General features: G+C 38.8%; 2 protein-coding genes across 2 annotated transcripts in view; one reads left to right on the top strand and one right to left on the bottom strand.

Moving 5' to 3' along the window:
• LOC120732769 (C-type lectin domain family 4 member G-like) overlaps window positions 1–5,954 on the bottom strand; it is a 75,616-nt gene extending 69,662 nt beyond the window's left edge. The window contains exons 1-6 of the mRNA XM_040030586.1: window positions 5,794–5,954; window positions 5,350–5,424; window positions 4,757–4,831; window positions 3,191–3,316; window positions 2,248–2,643; window positions 2,001–2,161 (exon numbers count right to left, since the gene is read on the bottom strand). Coding sequence (XP_039886520.1) covers window positions 2,001–2,161; window positions 2,248–2,643; window positions 3,191–3,316; window positions 4,757–4,831; window positions 5,350–5,424; window positions 5,794–5,860 — 900 coding nt within the window. The 5' untranslated portion in view covers window positions 5,861–5,954. The remainder of the gene's footprint in view (window positions 1–2,000; window positions 2,162–2,247; window positions 2,644–3,190; window positions 3,317–4,756; window positions 4,832–5,349; window positions 5,425–5,793) is intronic.
• Window positions 5,955–6,891: 937 nt separating this feature from the next.
• Window positions 6,892–14,907, top strand: nes (nestin). The gene is given in 5 exon segments (XM_040030585.1): window positions 6,892–7,645; window positions 7,647–7,949; window positions 8,879–9,003; window positions 10,729–10,802; window positions 11,469–14,907. Coding segments are annotated over 5 exon segments (3,858 nt in total). The 5' UTR covers window positions 6,892–7,117; the 3' UTR covers window positions 14,297–14,907.
• The last annotated feature ends 4,423 nt before the right edge of the window (window positions 14,908–19,330 follow it).

The following is a 19,330-nucleotide window of genomic DNA, read 5'->3' as shown; positions in this document are numbered from 1 at the left end:
ATCATCAAGATGATCACCATCATCATCATGTTCCTCAGCTTGCTCAGTGGGGAAGCACACAGTGAATGCTCTCCACATATTGGCAGCATTGTCACTAATAATTTAGTCTTGTTTATCTTTGATGTTGTATTCATCACATATAGCTTCAAATTTCTCACAGATTCTTTCACCAGTGTGTAATCCTTTGAAGTGGTCAAAGGCCAGCAGTTTGGATTTCCGCTGCATCCTCTGTCTCTTTCTGTATCCAGTGCACAGTGATACCAAGGAAACCCCTCATCCTTCGGTCTGACTAAATGTCCACAGTGACTGAAACATGATCGGTCTCGCTCAACTGAGTTTTTAACATTGAACGTCTCTCAGCAGCGAGGTTCTCTGTTTTTGATGTAATTGTTCTGCAACATACCGGACTGTATTTTCTGTCAACTACTGTCAGAAAGTGCAGAAAATTCTTGTTTTCCACAATAGAAAGGGGCAGGTTGCAACCAATAATCAAGTCACTTAAGATCTCAAGATGCCAGCAGCAAACCAAACCTAAACCTAGTGCAGCCCACTTAAAAACAATAAATACCAGCAGCCCACCCAAATCTTAAATCTTCATTCTAATCAAAAGAAAGAAAGTGATGTATTTTCCTGAAAAGTTTATTCAAAAACATAAACAACACAGGCTGTTGGTTATCAGTTGTTAATGTTATCTAGCCATATCACACAAACTTCAATGAAAGAACATTAAATTTAGGTCAGAATAATGAGTAACATCATAAACCAAACACCTGATATTAGCAGTTTTAATTTACTTTTACATAAATAAATAAATGTATATAAATGTATAACTGTACATGCTTGTGAGTTATTTCAAACTGAATTTCTTTTTTTACTGTGGCTCATCTGCAGTACTTTGGCAGCCCACCAGGGGGCCCGGCCCACACTTTTTGGAATCACTCATCTACCTTAACTGGTTTGGACCCTCGTATGCTTTCAAAAGTGCTTTAATTCCTCTTAGCATTAATTGAATTCACATGTTAACATGTTCAGTTGCTGCTGTTTTGTCAGCTGCAAAAACAAACACTGCAATGGATACATACAGGTATGTGTATAATAGTGAGAGCTATGATATAGTGTTTAGTGATTATAGATGTCAGGGCATTTATTGAATCAACACTTGTGTCTGTTATTACTGTGGGTGACCTTGGTTCTTTGGTTCTGGGTTGTTACCTGCTCAATTGCAGATGGGTCACATGTTAAACCATTTATTTATATCCTCCAGGCTTTTAATAGATCAGATGTGCTTCAGTAAAACTTCAACTCGTTTTTCAGAATTAATTTTAGGAATCAAGCACATTTTAACAAGGTTACAGACGGTAACTGAAAACAAGGACCTGCAAGATTGTCTTGGCATTAAAACTATACAAAAAACATAAATCAGTCTTCACATTTTAATATTCTATTTATAAATTACATTAATTTTTTTTTTATTGATATTAACATCAATATTAATATAGTAGTTTCTGAATATCCAGTAGTCCTCTGAAGTATTTACTTTGCAGCATTCAAACAGACAAAGCTTTCTTCTTGCAGATCCATTGGTTCTTCTCATCACAGCTGACTGATTTAAATCCTTGGTTTTGGAGAGAGATTGCACAGTGACCATCAGAAGGAGATGACTGGTCGATCCAGGAGCTGAGGAAAGTAACAAATTTGCTCAAGGTTGATGGACACTTGTACATTGTAACTAATTTATTCCAAATTTGGCAAATATTTTAATTGTCTCTTACTTATTAGTCAGATCCCTTCCATCCAGCCACTTCCATTTCCCATCTTCAACTCTCAGGCCAATCCAGTATCCTGTGTTTTCATTATTTTTCCAACTCTTTTCACGAATAATTTTCTGAGAACAGAGGGAAAATGATCAGAGATATTTAAATACTTTGCTTAAACCACTGACTGAGTTCAGATCTATTTAACTAAGTCTGTAATAAAGAGTCTCTCTGTGCTGTCATTACCGTTTCTTCTTCATTAATTGCAACAGCCAAATCTGAAATCTTTCCTCTGCAGTCTTTTCGAGCTTCTTCCCAGGTTTTCCATTTACCTTGGTCAGTATTATTAGTTGCATAGCAGCTGGAATTTAATTCCCAGCCCTTCTGACAAGCGTTACACTTTCTGTCTGCAAAGATGGAGATCAATTAATAAACATCACTGCATATTGCTGTTAAATTTAGCATTATTGTAGGTAATGTAATTGGAACATACTGTTATTTTCTCGGGGACAGTAGGCATCAATGCTCCACTGAGCTCGACTAACATCGAGCTCATTCGATGATGTCGTCGGGTTTCCTATTTGTTCTGTTAGCTTTTTCTTCTCTGCCTCCAGGTCCTTATTCTGAGTCTTCAGTTCCTCATTTTTCCCTGTAAGGTTCTGGTTTTCTGCAGTCAGGTTTGTCACTTCTTTATCTAAGACATTAAAGGCTTGAGTCAGGTTGTTCATCTGGAGTGTGAGCTTGGTTTGGTTCCTCTTCAAATCTTCATTGTCTGAGCTGAGTTGGTTGTTGAGTTTTGTCAGGTTGCGATTGAGAGCATTTAAAGTTGTTTGGTTTTCTTTCAGTTGGTTCAGCTCAGTTTCATCATTCTCATAAATTAATGTGACATCTGCAAAATTAAAATTAGTTTTTTAGAATATGGTGGATCTCAATTTATTTATTTATTCATTTATTATCATTTTACTACTGTTTAAAGTATTTCCTCTTCTGTTCTAATTAAACGTTTTTAGTTTAGTCTTTTTAAGATTTATTTAAATCTTTTAGTATGAATTAAATCCACTCAGATAATAAAAAGTATAAAATGCATTTTTGTTGGGAATTCATTTTTTAAATGCAGAGTCCACAGCTACATTGGTTGTGTCACCAGTTACAGCATAGAGACTTCCCTTATGACTGCTGTTGTATTTCCTTGTGTATCACCTCACCTTAAAACCAATTATGTTACTATAGAACATTTCCAATGTCAAATAACAGCTTTGTTTGGGATAATTGTATCTTTAGATACATTTTGAAACATTAAATTGAATTAAATGAAACATAAATTGTAAAATATTGTTTAGCATAATTTTCTGTGACGTTTCTTGCTAACAGATCTGCAAAATCAGAAAGAGAAAGTACCATAAGTGTGACTGATGTATGAATGTTTTCATACTTACGGTAGACACCGACTGCTATGATGCCCAACGCCAAAATTATACAAAGCGTGCCCAAACAACAAGCCAACTGCTGATAGTGGCGACATCTACGGTTTGATTTCTTGTCGGGCAAGAATTCTGCAGAAGCTAAACAACAGATAGAAATATATAGTTTTAGCTTTCTGAATAATTTAAGTTTTATTCAAAGTTACAATTTTGTTTTGTTTTGTTTGTTTTCGTTTCCTTTTGTCTCACTGTCTCACAGCAGAAAAATACAAATCGCAAAGGTTTTGACGAGGCTATCTTGAAAATTTTCTGTAATTCATATGAGGCAATCAAACTGTTAAAAGCACTTGTTTTTAGACTTTAAAAACACAGAATAGTTAGCTTTTAATAATGCACTTCATAAGCACTTAATGCTAACTCAAAATCTCAAGTTTGTCAGACAAATAGGCTGACACTTCCTCATTCTTTAAGGAGTTGGACTTGATTATCACTTCTTACATATGTAACAACAAGAATCCTAGAATCTCAAAACTACATCTACATAAATCCAAATTGAAGGGAGGTCTGAGTTTACCAATATTCAAACATTATTATTGGGCTTCAAATGTACAAGTGCTGACCTTCTGGCACCAGACATTCCCATCATTTAATCAGCTTAGGCATTTTGTCCAAATTAACACAACTTTTTTAATGTGCTCCTGATCCCTCCTTATTCCAAACATCTGATTTCTACAATTGTACATTTGTTTGATGACAGTGTTGAGGCGTGGATTACGAGGATAAGAGACGCTTGGAGGGATGAACTGGGTATAGAAATATTGGAATCAATGTGGGACAAGTGCTTATCCAAAATTAATTCCTGCCCTTTTAACAGCAGACATCAATTATTACAATTTAAAGTTGTCCATCAGCTACACTACTCCAAGGTTCGACTACACAAAATGTATTCTTCAACTTCCCCCATATGTGACAGATGTAAAATATCAGATAGAATACTGGCTCATGCTTTATGGCATTGTCCCTCATTGACTAATTTCTGGTCAAGATTATTTGATTGGTACTCTAAAGCTTACGGAATCTTCGTCTTGCAGTTTTTGGTTGCATACATTCCAGAACTATTCCTGCAACTACGCGGGTACCAGTCGATCTTGGAATGATGGTTGCGAAAAGACTTATCCTAAAGGAATGGAAGTCTGATGTTCCTCCTTCCTTCAATGTCTGGCTCAATTACATGCTATCAGTCATACAAATGGAAAATATTCGATACTTACAAACTTCTGCAGTAAATGTTTTCTCAAAATCCTGGACTCTGTTTTTTAATTACCTTGGGAAAGCCCTGGTTATATGAACATGTGTCATGGCACTGTGGTTTCTCTGTTTGTTACAAATACATGATATTTGATTTACTCTGGATACTGGTAGTTTTTATTATTACTGTGCTATTTCTTGTCTTCTTGCCCTGCCTTAGCACCTGAGCTGTATTTATTTGTTTGTTGATGGGGTTTTCTATATTGAAAAATTAAAATAAAATATTGCAAAAGAAATGTTTTCAGTTGCATGGGTTTTCATTTGACTACTCACCATTTGTGACAGGAGTTTGTTCTGTTGCCTTATTTTGCACCTTTACTTCATCATACACTGTTTCCTCCTTTTTAACTGAAAGGTTTAAAAATGAATTAGTAATCACAAGTTATCAAATAACAGGACATTCTAATGCTCATTTCATTATTTGGACTTAACATTACAGTATCTTTAATCCATGTTTTTCCCCCTGTCTTAAAACTATTGCCTAAGAGGAAGAAAGGATCAACTGCCTTAAAAACCTTTAAATATGCTTCATTACATTCTTCTGAAATCTTTTTTCTTTTTTTTCTTTTTTTGGTCACATTGTAATCTTTGGTGGAGGTTGCTTAAATGGGAAGTGAAAATAATACTGTGGCTTCACATCCATTATACTGAAAAGATTACATAAATACCCTGAGTTGATTAATCTCTTTTTCTTTCGCTTTTTCTTTCTTTTCAAATGGACCAACATGGCAAGGCCGGGATGGTCCACTTGGTAGAGTGAATCCATTGGGCATCTTTCTTGGCCTTTAGACAACAATTCTGATGGCAAAAGAACCAGGCGGGGAAAAAAGAAGAAATGCTTTCATGTTTTTCATTTGACTACTCACCATTTGTGACAGGAGTTTGTTCTGTTGCCTTATTTTGCACCTTTACTTCATCATACACCGTTTCCTCCTTTTTAACTGAAAGGTTTAAAAATGAATTAGTAATCACAAGTTATCAAATAACAGGACATTCTAATGCTTATTTCATTATTTGGACTTAACATTACAGTATCTTTAATCCATGTTTTCCCCCCTGTCTTATAACTATTGCCTAAGAGGAAGAAAGGATCAACTGCCTTAAAAACCTTTAAATATGCTTCATTACATTCTTCTGAAATCTTTTTTCATTTTTTGGTCACATTGTATTCTTCGGTGCAGGTTGCTTAAACAGGAAGTGAAAATAATAGTGTGTGTCTTCACATCCATTATACTGAAAAGACTACACAAGTACTCTGAGTTTATGAATCTCTTTTTCTTTACGCTGTACATTTGAAAGGCTTAACTTACCTTCTGATCTTTGTTGTTGGTTAGGTTTAAATACAACTGATGCGTAGTTAACCTCGTCCTCTGCCATCCTTACAGTCTTTCTGTTTGGTTTTTTGTGACTCGTAGACAGAGAAGAGTATTGTATTCGAACCACAGGGCATACATGAGAGAAGTTGTTTTTTCCTGAGTTATGTTAAGTCTGTTTCTAACACCAACTTCTGCTTTTGGCTTTAAATGTAATTTGCATACATGTCTGGCTGGAAGAACCTCAAACACTTTACAGTGTGATGAAAAGATAATACTATTACTGTGAGCGGTGAATATGTTGTTAACAGATACCTAATGTGTACCTTAGACATTAAATTTTGATTTTATATAAACTGTGAAGCAAAACAATTCAATTTATCGTCCCTCCGTGCTGTTATTAGTAGGTTTATTTCCAACTTGGCCCATAGACTATATGTTTCTTCCTGTGGTTCGGCCCAAGAAATTTTTTTCTGGCATCGGCCTAATTATGATTTCTTGTAGATGGTGACAGGCTCTCACTATTTTGTAGCTGTAGAAGTTCATAGTTACCAAACCAAAGCTTGATTCAACTTTTGCTTACACACACATTTTATCTTTGATCTTCCTTGTTCCATAATAAGGTTATGGATTTCATAAGCTCATATTATTTTTGCATTATCAGGGTTAACGATTCATATACGTCACTGTGAATTTAGTCAGATTTATTTAAAGAAAAATGTGTATTAACTGTTGGTTAGGGTTTTCAAGATCACTTGTTTCTGTCTGCTTAATACTGTGAAGTCTAAACTAAAAATGTATTGACACTGAGTCCTTCTAAGCTTTAAATTCCTAATAAAGTGGGATACAGAGGAGAGGGAAGTATGGAAGGTTCCATGGCTCAGCTCAAATTCAGCTGGAAAAAAGTGCCAGTGGTGAAAGAGTTAATTTTATAAATTAGATCACTGCTTCTCTCTCTGCCCTTTCACTGCTATATCCACCCCTGCTACTCCAACCCTCTATCTCATTTCATATCTGCTTTCCTTCATCCCACTTAGTCACTCCATCCATCTTCCTCTCCTCTCCCCTCCTCTCCCTTTCCAGCCTTGAGTCTCCTCCCTCTCCACCCCCCTCCCCTTTTGTCCATGTGCCCGGCCCCTTCATTAAGCCTAGTATGAAAGGAAACCCTCTTGCAGACAGTCACATTTCAGGGGTCTCCCAGAAGCCTCACTCTCACGCTGTCTCAGGCCTGGATACAGGGATATAGTCAGTTGCCAATTTCTAATCAGCATACCTTTGAGTGAGGCTTCAGTTTTTCATATCTCTTATTTTTAACACTGACATGGAGCTCCACAGTTTACAAAGGACCACCCACACCAACCACCTGGGTGAGGAGAAGCAGCAGATGCTGAACCTAAATCGACGACTCGGGACCTACCTGAACCGAGTTAAACTCCTAGAGGAGGAAAACATGCTGCTTGCAAAGGAGATACAAGCTATGAGACACAATAATCAAGGTGCTTTGACACGCAGAAGAGGCCTGGAGGAAGAGTTGCGGCAGGCAAGACTGGAAGTAGATGCAGTCTGGAGAGATAGGGTCCTCACAGAGCTGGAAGTTGGCAAGTTGACTGAGGAACTTCAAGCGCTGGACTTGTGGAGACAGAGGGAGGCTGAAGAAAAAGTGAAGGCCAAGACAAAGCTGGAGCAAAGCAGGAAGGAGTTGGAGGAGGAACAGAGGGCACAGATTTGGCTTAGAGAGAAAGTCAACCAGCTGGAGCATGAGATGAGACTCCTGATCCAAACACATGGGGAGGATGTAGCCCACCTGGAAGCCACACTGACCCATTCTAGAGCTACATTATCTTACACATTTTCTCAAAAGGGGCAACCATACACCGAATCTCCTTCAGCTGGGACATGAATACTCTCAGAGTGCCACCAGAGCATGGCAGGAGGCAGCAGAGGCTTATCAGGACCAGTTGACTCGGTTAGAGGAGTCACTTAACCAGGCCAGGAGCCGTTTGACCCAAGTGGGCCAGGAGAAACGTGAGAGCCAGCTGAAGCTCCAAGCCCTGGAGAAGGAGATCATCTCAGCTCAGGAAATCAGACAGCATCTGGAGAAAACTGTTGCCCAGCAGACGGACAAATACAGCCAAGAGATGCAGCAGCTCCAGGTGAGTGAAACAATCCATACATGTTGGGATGCAACAGTTATTACAACAGTTGCAATAGTTGAATGTACATGATATTCAATCCAATTATTACCCTTTGAAACTGAAAATTGTTCCGCATATTCACACATTAGGCAACTTCTGACTGGTTGGAAAAGAATGCCAACAAAATCATTGGGTGTTGGTTGTGAAATATGCAATAAGTCATTGTGGTTAATGTCACAGTCTAAGATAACAAATGGACAAACCACAGTGGAATTTGAACATGTGACTCGTGACAGCTGGACAAAATAGAGTCTGTGGATATCTACTGTCACTACATTTGACTAGCCATGTCCTAAGAGATCAAATACTCAGTAAAAAGAACAAGAATACTAGATACATTTTATTTGAATATAGATTTTCCTGGAAATATTCAAGGCCTCCAGCAAAATACGCAAGAAGCTCCACTAAAGGCTTTCAGAAGCATTTATGAGTCCCCTCCCCCCCCAAGGGATTTTGCTCCCTTGGCATCCACATTTTATATGCTGATGAAATGAACACATTTGGTTATGAAAGCAACTGGGGGCTACATATTTATAGGTTGGGGTTGATGGGATTAGTTCTGGGTCACAGTTAGGTCTGAGGGGTGAAGCACCCACACTAAATACTTTTTATGGCATTTCTTTTTCTCCCACTGAGGTCCCAGATCCCTAGCAGACGGTTATATTGCTTGTAACAGTGTGTAAATCTAAAAGCACTCTAGTGTGATAAGTAAAACAGGTTGAATAACTTAGATGCAGTAATAATAAAAGCCTGTAAACAACCCACCACATATAACAAGCAAAAGAACAAAGGAGATTTATTCCTGCTTAATATAGCACAACACTGAATTCTTTTCCAATGCTTTTTTTAACCTCTTCCTTTTCCTCTTCTGCTTCCTGTTTTGGCAGGAGCACTTGGAGGCCTTAGAGGTGGAGAAGCATGAGCTTGGTCAACAGATCGATCATATCATAATGGAGAACCAAGGCCTGATGCAGCTGAAAATGTCTCTAGGTCTCGAAGTAGCAACATACAGGTACACTGAACTGCCTGTTGCACTGTCAATTCTAAAGCACCTTTAACACTTATTTTTCTACCCGATAGTAGAAGTAGAAGCTAAAGTGTACTTTACCTTAGAATTTTTTTTACTATTTTTTTCATGAGTGTGTAATGTATCAAAAAAATGGGTTACTTTGCACATGGAGTATCTTTCAAAGTGAAATAAAGTTTGTCTTGTGTGCTTCAGTAACAGAAGATTAGTGGTTACAAAATTATCATATTTATCTCTGTCAAATTTATTGTGAGTCATTATTTCATCAGCAGTACTACCTGATTTCGCAATGCCACTATTGCATGAGGTTCACACAGTTTGCAGAAGGTCTTCTGTTTTATTTATTAATAAAGAGACTGTCTAATGCTGTGTCTGCCAGCCCCCCTTCCTTCTGTATTATCTGTGGCTGAAGATGCTTCATGCTCTTTGTGATTTAAAATGAAACATTAGACTGATCTGCATACGTTTTCTATTTAAAGAAGTCGGCCTGTGCATCGACTTAGACGTCCCGTATTCGGGTTGCTGTTATATAACATCAGTGCTTTACAGTGCAATGTAAAAACAATATTGCTTCACCAGGTAGGGTGATCTGAAACACTGAGCTGCTTGATGTCAGACAGTTGGGGCTGCACCTTGCAGTTGATTTTGACTTGCTTAGAGGCAAGTGCAGCTTCATGTGTTTTTGATAGGTGTTCGAAGAATCTCACTAAATGGCTAAATTATCATATTTCCAAAATCAGTTTTCAGAAAGAGTCTTTGCCTGTAAATTGGTTATTAATGCACAAAACAATCAGTGTTTTTGCTTTCCTGCAAAACTCTAAGAATGAACCAAACTGACATGGAAAAAATATGATTTAAAGATTTACTTAAATAGGTTTTGAATTGCAAACTGACTCAAACTCCACATGCATACAGCTTAGCTATTAGCTCAGTTTACCATGTAAACTATGAGTTGCATGATTAATTTAACCCACTTAGAAGCTCAGTAACAGGGTATATGTTGTCTCTTCCAGTAGTTAAAGAAACTGACAAAGGAAAAGATGCCCACGGAGGGAGCAGCCTGTCTGGAAGGTCATTTCTTTGAAGCAGCAGCCTCTGTTGCCTTGAACTGAGTAACTTATCCATTATGAAGCTCTATAGCCCACATCCCCATCCCCACCCTCAAAATATTGACCCTCACCCTTTAGTGAGAAGCTACCAATTTCTCAGCTATGGGAGTCTAGAATTACAGCGTAGGGGAGCAGATGGAGACAGGACATTACTAGAGGACAAATCTGAATGTCATTTATACCATGTTCAATTGTGATTCTATGCCAAAAAGAAGAAATTATTTTGTAATAGAGCTAATTATTTAAGTATGTGTTGGAATGGAAACAACAGTGATCCAAACATGAGAATGGAAACAGTTGTATTAGTGCTGCATGGGCTGCTTGTAAAATCTGCTGTCATCGTATGTGTGTTCATGAGAGTCCCCCCTGTTGTTGTGTATGTGAGGAGGTTTGTGCACTGCAGATGGCTCCTCAATGGCACTGCCTTTCCTTCATTACCATAACAACAGACCTCAGTCTTTTCTTTCTGCTTGAGAACAGCTAGAGTCTCCCATCGCTCCTCTTCCCACCCACAGCTCAATGTGCAGCATCATGTTTGCATCCTCCAAATCTTATCCGGGAACCTCAGGACGTAATTGTGTCTTGTTGTCTATCTCCACAGAGCTTTGCTGGATGGTGAAAGCCTGGGGGGAGACGTGTCTGTGTTAAATCAGCCAAGAAACATTTCCATCACAGGTAATTAAAGTAAACTGTATTAACACATCCACAGCATCATCACCACTGATTTTACCTCTGGCTTGTTTAGAACCACAGCATGTCACATTAATCCTCTTGCTTTTGTCCACTCTTCTTACTACTTTAAAACTCATCCTTTCTCAAAGTATAGCTGAAATTATTCTAAGTAAAGGCTCCTCAGAGAGGGAGACATGTTTGATTCAGTTGTAATCACGTTAGTCACACTGGAGACTGGTGCTGGTGGGGGGGGGGCTTGACTAAAAGGGCTGAGGTAGGCACTTTGGGTCTTGTAATGCAAGCCACCTATGACAGTCCCCAAAGGTTATTGAGCCATATGGCTTTGCTTTCCAGTAACTTAGACAGCAGAGAAAGGAAACTGCGATCAATATCTCCCCATTAGTGTCCAAACCCGGTTGACAACACACAATACACATACTCAATACACATTTAATAACGCATTGTAGATGCCAGTTTTCTTCAGAAAAGTACACACACTGACTAATGTTTTGTGGAGATACCTCAGCATGTAGAAAAACTGTCAGGATTATTAAAGGATTAGGTTAGTAACATTTAAATGACACGTGTCGAAATGATTGTTGTACATCATTATTATTACAGTAGCTAAGGTCATTGTGTATTCATGAGCTGCGCTCTTGTCTTCCACAGATGCAGTTTTCAGTTCTCAAGGGGTTAAAAAGAATTACCAGACTCAGCTGTCTGCTAGCCGCAAAACCACTTCTCTCTCATCAATTCGCAGCATAGCAGAACCAACAGTAATGTCTACCACTCTATTTTTAAGTAGAAAACCTGTAAAGTCAAATGAAACACCAAAGACTTCAGAGAAATGTCCTGATACTGATGCAAGAAAGGCAGAAACATGGGAAACCCCTTATCCAAAAATAATGCAGGATGGAGCTGTTGAAAATTTCAGACCACAGGAAGTTTGTGAAAAAGTCACGTATGCTGAGCCTTTGTCGCCTCCTAATGAGCCAGAAACTAATGCTAAAGCACCATCAGGGGACGAGGAAGCAGACTGGAACGATGTTGATGTTAAATGCTCTGATGAAAGGCCAATTGTTGAGTCAGTTGTCAGTTGTCAGGTTGAATCTACCCTCAGCACTGAGCAATCCTTTAATGATGAAGTTGGTCGTCACCAGTTTACAGCACCCAGATATACACCATATCATGCAAATTTGAAAGAAGAGCCCAGCAGTTTCCCAGATGAGTCTGATGAGGATGTAGCTTTGTTAGGGGAAGCTGAAGAGCAATATAAGCAACAGGATCCACTTGATGCATGTGTAAGGGAAGTGTGTACAGGCAAAGATACAGGGCATATTCAAGAAGAGAGTTCAGATTCTGAAACAGAGGCAGTGCTCGAACCGACACCCGAATCCAGGCCCAGCAGCCCAGAATCTCAATGCGTTTTTAACCAAGCTGTTGATAAAAATTTAGATGAAAATGTTACAAATGATGTCGATCCAACTGAAATAAAACAAGAAATAAGTTGTTCTATGATAGAGACAAACCAAATGGATGTCGAAGATAAATTATACCCTGATGGAGAAGAGATGGATACATGGGATAGTGTAATAGAGAGGAAGACTGATGTAAAGAAAGACGATTGCATTACAAATGATGAAGTAAAAGGACAACATGCTGAACCAGAGGAGGACATATCAGCAAGAGAACAAGTGAATGAGCAGAAAGGAAGCATTATGCAGGATTTTGCTACAGTTGTACAGCAAGGCAACATTATGACTTCTTCCCTGATTGACAAGCAAGCAGATGACCAAGAGCACGCTGCATTAGAGCAAGAACTCGTTCCACCTCCTGATAATGAAGGAGATGATGATGATGAAGACTCTCAAAATGTTTCCATGTCTTGGAAGACTGAGGTGGAGGGTGACAGTTATGCTCAGGATAACACTCTGGCTGATACTCGTCCTCTGATCCGATACAAAAGCGATGAGACTGATGCCAACACTCAGGCGTCACACATGGATGAGAGTGAGTCCAGTGAAGGTGAGCAGGAAAAAAAGATCGGAGAGACAGGAACTGGAACGTGGAGTGAAAGCAAGGCAAAGAAATTTGGAACAATGGAAGATCTGTGTGAAGAAGTTGAGGGAGAAACAATGGATGATGAATATAATCTGAGTTACACTCATATCAAAGATGGGGATGATGATGACGGTACAACTGTAAGTGAGCGCGTTATCCAGGTGAATGATAAAGAAAGTGCAGAAGAAGGGATCAGAGATGGCCGCGAGGGACATTCAGATGAAGAAACTGAAGAACTAACAGAACACATGGTACCTGCAAATGTAGCCTATGACGAAGAGTTGGAAACGGACAAACTTGTGGAGCAGGAATTAGAAAATCTGTGCACAGACAGCTATAGTGCTCACTTTGCGCAGCAGCAAGACGGCGACCAACTGCTATACACGAATGACGAGTCTGACCGTGAGATAACAGAGGAAGAAGAGGACATGTCTTACTGTGAGACTGGAACAAAGGTGAACCATGAACTTGTATCTTCCACTACAATTATAGATCAAACTTCTGAAAACCCAAGTGTCAGTGATTTGGCAGATATGACGCATCACATAGACACTGTGGATGTAGAGGACATCCACTATGAAGATCAAGAAGTGAAAGATACCCCAGAGAAAAGAGAAGAAGAGGGTGGGCCTAATGTGTCCATGGTGACGCATGCTGATGTAGCAGAAGATCAGTCTGGATTTAGCAAATTTATGAGCAGTCCTGAGATGGAAGAAATCAACAACTCAGTGGATCCAAATTCTGTGTTACTCGTGACAACAGATGAGGAAAATGTGCAGGATATGGCAGCTCACGATGAGGTAAAAGATGCTTTCCCTCTTGAAGTTATCGGTCAGTCTCAAGAACAAGATGAGAGTGATAAAGATTGCCAGGAGCTTCCTGAAGCTGAATGGGAAGTTCTAGGAGACCCAAGAGAGGATTCTGAAGCCAGGGATGAGATTGAACATGATGATAAATGTCAAAAAGTGCCAGAAACCACAAACGAGGATGATGTTATACACCAGGAGGAGCCCCTTGAGATTCCCAATGAAAGTACAGCTGATGAAAATGGTATTTTTAAGGCAAATGATCCAGCAAACAATGGGCTCAATGGTCTCTTTTCCTCTGGCATAAAGAGTGACTTCTGGGTGTCCTCTTTAGAGAGCGGTGCCACCTGTGAACCAGCTGATGCCTGCAATGAAGCAGCTGAGCAAACTAATGAGAATCTGGGATTTGTTGACAACCTAGTCTGGGAGATTACAAAAAACCAGAATGCCTTTAACGGCAAGTCCAGGGTGGATATTGAGTCAGCGCTCACTACTAAGAGCGAGCAGGAACAAATGGATAAACAAGTAAAGCAGGTGTTGGGTAGAAATGTTAGCGAGGGGGAGTTGGTTCATTCTGAGGAGTCTGAAGCTGAAGCTGAATTGTGGTCATCTGGAGAGGAACCAGCATAAAATTGTGTGAAGTTTTAGATGTAGTGTTAGTCAAAAGTGTGTTTTCTTTAAAACCAAAGTTGTGCCTTGGTGCGCTCCTTAGTGACGCTAACCACCAACGTGCCAATTCTGTCTACAAACATACTGAGCATTTGCTGTGTTTCACGTTTTCCTCATTCCTAATTGTTTAAAGGTTTCAGTCAATTAGTGTGCATGCTGTGGAAAAAGATTGGGGGCTTTTGCATGAGGGAACGGCACGATGAAAGAACAAAGAATGTCATTTGAAAGTCAAAGCATTTATTGATTGTTTGCTAATCTGATTGTACTGACTAGTGGGAATCAATAATAGCAGAAGGGTAGAATTACTTGTCGAGCTACTATTCAAAGAAACGACAGGCAGCTAGTGTTTCTGTTAGTGAGTTATTTCATTTAACTAGACCAGAGTTGACTTGGTGCATGTTTTACACATGTAAAATGAATAACTGGTGGTAAAATGGCATAAATCAGTTTAGATAAGCAGATAGTTGTGTTTGTATTTGGCTGATCTCAAAGAATAAAGGTTTTTCCATTCATGAAAATATATAATACACTGCGGTACAGTTCCAGTTCCAAAATAAACAATAGCTTCTAGACATTCTGTCTTTTTGTCTTTTTGAACTTATTTGCTTGCACAGTGCCCCTCATCCATGCATTTAATTCCACATCACAATGACATTTCTCACTGGTGTAAATATACTCCTACTTATCACTAGTAAAGGTTAAAGCTAAACTGAAATATTTTAATGGTCAAGTTTGTTTTTGGTAAACATTATTAACATCTTATTAGCCTTTTACAAAAACATATCAGTTAGCACCTGAATTTATTAACTTTTTACACATTTTTACAGAACCTTCCTGCAGGCTAGAATCCAACATAAGAAAATTAAGCTTTTAATAACAAATAAATGACCAGTAGATTTTATTTGGGTTTAAATCAGATCAAACAAAAAGCTGTTTGATGTGAATGAGACAAGCCTCTCAAAAGTGCTGAACTTTTCCTTTAGAGTACAGCTGTATTCTTAAGAGAAGGTCAAGAAAAGCAGCTGCTTGCCGCCTTCCAGCAACATCCATCTCCATTTCCTTTGGGGTTTGCATAGAAGAAGGGAGTAAAGCTCGTATGTGCCTGGACTTGGCAACAGCCCAGTTTTCACTGACCTCGAAGCAGGCGAGACAACAAAGCACCACCGAGGCTCTCCGCAAGCATGCAGCCATCCCATGAGGCGACCAGGGGAAAAGTACGAAAGAGAACAATGTATGACCTCATCTCCTCTCCTTCACAACCCCGCCCCCACTCCCCCTACCCCCCTCATGTCTTTCATTAGTCAGTTTACAGAACAATGATGGCTATTTCAGTGGGTGCTCGCCTCCTCACTGCCCATATCTGCCCAATGGGAGATTCAGTTAGGAAGGAAACTGCGGACGGTTGTATTCAGAATGACAAAGCTGAAGAGCTGGAATGGCATTACAGCAGCTGTCTGGCATGCTCCTATTCTCCACCCATCAATAGAGCTGTTCTACCAAAGACATTCTCTCTTCAGTCACTAAATAAAACTAGAAGAAATGTATTAATCTGTTAAGAGGAGAACAGCAAGAGCAACTACACATAAGCTGAGACATTCGCTAAATGGAGTTGATTTGGGCTTGTGTCCCATCTGTGCATTAATTTCACTTATTTCACTATTTCATTATTTAAGATCTGTTACAAAGCTATTCACATAGCATATAGTTTTTGCTATTTGATGACTACAAACCACATTATGTTTAATAATTAAAATGTGACATATTGGTATCTCCCCTTTTTAAATTTTGACGTTGCACATATGCAAGTGTCTGTGTAGTTAAAGTAAGCCTGTCTCGGTTTTCAGATTTGAAGAAACTTGGCACAAATAAGCGGTGACCACTATTCGTCTTCTTTGTTGGATTTGTCTTTTGATGGCAGCATGAATCATTATATTCCTTGGCAGCTTAACATAGAAAAACCTTGTTGCTGAGGGTTAAACATACTGTCAACAACATGTGTATACTCCATTCCAAGTTTTGACTAACAAGCTCCCTAGTGATCACAATCTGGGCTACTAATGAAGTATTGTTGTGTTTGAGGTAAGTTATCAGCACAACTACAGCATGTTTGGGTACCCCGCAGACCATAAGAAACACAAAATACTTTTAGAGCCAGTTGTGGTGGGTTTAATTTGTGCTGTGTTCCAGTTTCTTGCAAACTGAACCACAGGTACTTTCTCTGGATTTCTGCCATAATTTTATTCTCTAAAGGGCAACTACCTTAAAGGAATACATACAATTTGAGTGAAATTCTTTGTTAGTTTTAACACTGGTAACCAAAGGTCCAGCTGTGACCAATTATTGATTATTGGTCACTGTTGATTAACATGGGGGAGGTGTGTTTCTACAAATCCATTATAAGAGAATTGAACTCTTTGTGGTAGTACTTGCACACATGTGCCTCAGTTGTCATCTGCTAACCACCATCCATCTCCATTGATTTACTCTTGATTGGTATGAATAATGGAGGAGCCAGCTACAGAGCCAGACTGAGAAGGAAGAGGTTTCTCCCACTTCAGACCACCTTTACATCATGAAAGACATCATGGACATATGAGCCATATAGCCTAAGTAAACAGATGGTGCCAATGTTAAAGTCCAGCAAGAGATAAATCAACACTCATCCATTGTGTCACATGCAGCTGTCTTTAAAATAAATGCATGAGACACAAGCCAAAGAAATTCAAGTGTCTGTTTTCTGAGGTCATAAATTTGCTTTTCAAATTCAAACAATCAATTTAATATTGCTATTAGATATTGAACTATGCTATCTTTAATTTTATCCTTAATCAATCCCCCAAATGGAAAATGGTGATGTGCACAGAGCGTTAACTTGCATAGTATCAAAGGATGTCATCAATAATATCAATGAATAGTTTTTCTCTGGGGACCATAAATATAAGCACTGAATCTTGCTCAGTTGTGAGATGTCTTGCTGTGTTATTCAGTGCTGAATAAATTATCATAAAACAATGAAAAAGGTGAAACTGTGGGTTCAGATTCTCAACAGAGAATCTCTCACCCACTTTACATTTTAAACACTTTCTCTACGCAGTTGTTTTTTATATTGTCACAAACTAAAGAAATATTTGTCCTGTTAACACTCAGGCCACTGACCTCATAACTGTAATTTATTAATGTGCTACAATAATTTAGAAACCAAAGCTAATTTGCTTGCAATTAGTCTAACCTGATCATCACATAAAACATAAACTAAACGCTTAAAACATAAATCCCCACACATCTCTGACAAGCTTAAAACCCGACAACTGAATAAACAACAAAATCATGTTATCGTCAGCAGAGATGAGTTCCAGCATGAACTTCCTGTTAATTAACATATACAACAATGCCTGTATGCAAAATTTAAATGGTAAATGGACTAATTCTTATATATGATGTTATATAACACTTTTATACTCTGAGCACTCAAGGCTCTTTACACAATTTGCCTCATTGGAGAGCAGAATGGAGCAGCCAGGGATCAAACCACCAACCTTTAGTAGATGACCTGCTCCACCACCTGAGGTAAACCTACCCCACTTATACAAGCTAAAGTCATGCAAACCAACTCCTTAAACCCAAACTGCAAACTCAAGTTGAATGTTTTTAGCTGGGTGTGGTCAGTATTGTGCTGCTACTTCTTGTTACACTTCTGGAGATCAGACCATGCACACTATGTTAACTTTCTATGTTTTGTTACATTGACTAACTCATAAGACCCTCTAAAGCCAACATCATTAGTAAGTCATAGGTTCTTGTTGCACTCCAATGATCTATTCTTTATCTTCTCTAAGTATTACACTTGTTTTTCATTTTCTTCACCTTGTTCCTCTAAAACAAATATTCCATATGCATCTCAACCCTGCTCTGTCCTGCCTAAACAGAAGCATCTATCTCTGTGTGGACGAGGCTTAAAGACTCTTGAGCATATTATATCACTATCATATCCTACCTATCAAACCATCAGGCTCCAGGCAGTGTTAAAATAGAACAGAAGTTGCACCGCGCTGTGCAATCTGCTGATGACAGCTGCAAGTTGCTTTAATAATCTAGGATGAGTGAGACTGCAGGAATGACACAGGAATCAAAGCTCTAATCCTCCACGAGAACAATATTAGCAAAAGTTGTGACCTGTAGTTCTGAGTTCATATTCAGCTGGTTGAATAGTAGTAGAAGCTATTGTAGTCTTCACAAAATGACAGATTCAAATGTCCATTCACTTTTTAATAAAATTATATTAAATGCTTCAGAAACCATTTAATGTGATCTCATCTGATATTATACATATATACAAGAATTATACAGTCCTACAAATTACATCCATATCTTTCATATTCATTTCACGTTTCTATGAGTTGATTATTAGATATTATAATATTTTATGTCCAGTTCAGGGTTAGGTGAATGAGGCGTAGGCAGAGGAGAGGTGGTTCAGTTCCTCTATTGATATAGCTTTGTGTGTTTCTGCCAGATGTCCACACAGTAATTCAGTTAGTGCGCAGAAATGAAGTTAGACTTTAGCTGCCCGACAGTCCACTCCCATAAACACAGAGACACATATAAGAGGTAAAGGGGAAGAAGCTGAGTCATAATTCTTTCACTTCTCATTTTCTGATCAACCTCAAATTACACTCTGAACACAAAATTTAAAAATCCCACGTATAGTTTTTTTTTTTACTATACATATTCAAATCACACAGTGAACAGTAAGCTCTAGAAAGACATGATTACAGTCAGAAAATGGCTGCCTTCATGACTCAGCAGTAGGAAGTGTGGTGGTATGTCTCGCAGACAATGCCTGGACTGTCCAATATGACTTTTGACTGATCTGTCTGAGGGCATGTGTGGTTATTATTAGCAGCCTCTTGAGCCAGGAGAATATGAGTCTATCTGAGACATGCACCTGATCATTGCTGTGGACAAGCCAGCTGAACGTGCCAGATGACAGCCTGC

The sequence above is a fragment of the Simochromis diagramma genome, unplaced genomic scaffold (assembly GCF_900408965.1).
Source record: "Simochromis diagramma unplaced genomic scaffold, fSimDia1.1 OVJJ01000361.1, whole genome shotgun sequence".
In the NCBI taxonomy this organism is placed as follows: Eukaryota; Metazoa; Chordata; class Actinopteri; order Cichliformes; family Cichlidae; genus Simochromis; species Simochromis diagramma.
Note: the sequence above shows the minus strand (reverse complement) of the source record. Positions and strands in the feature narration are given on the sequence as shown.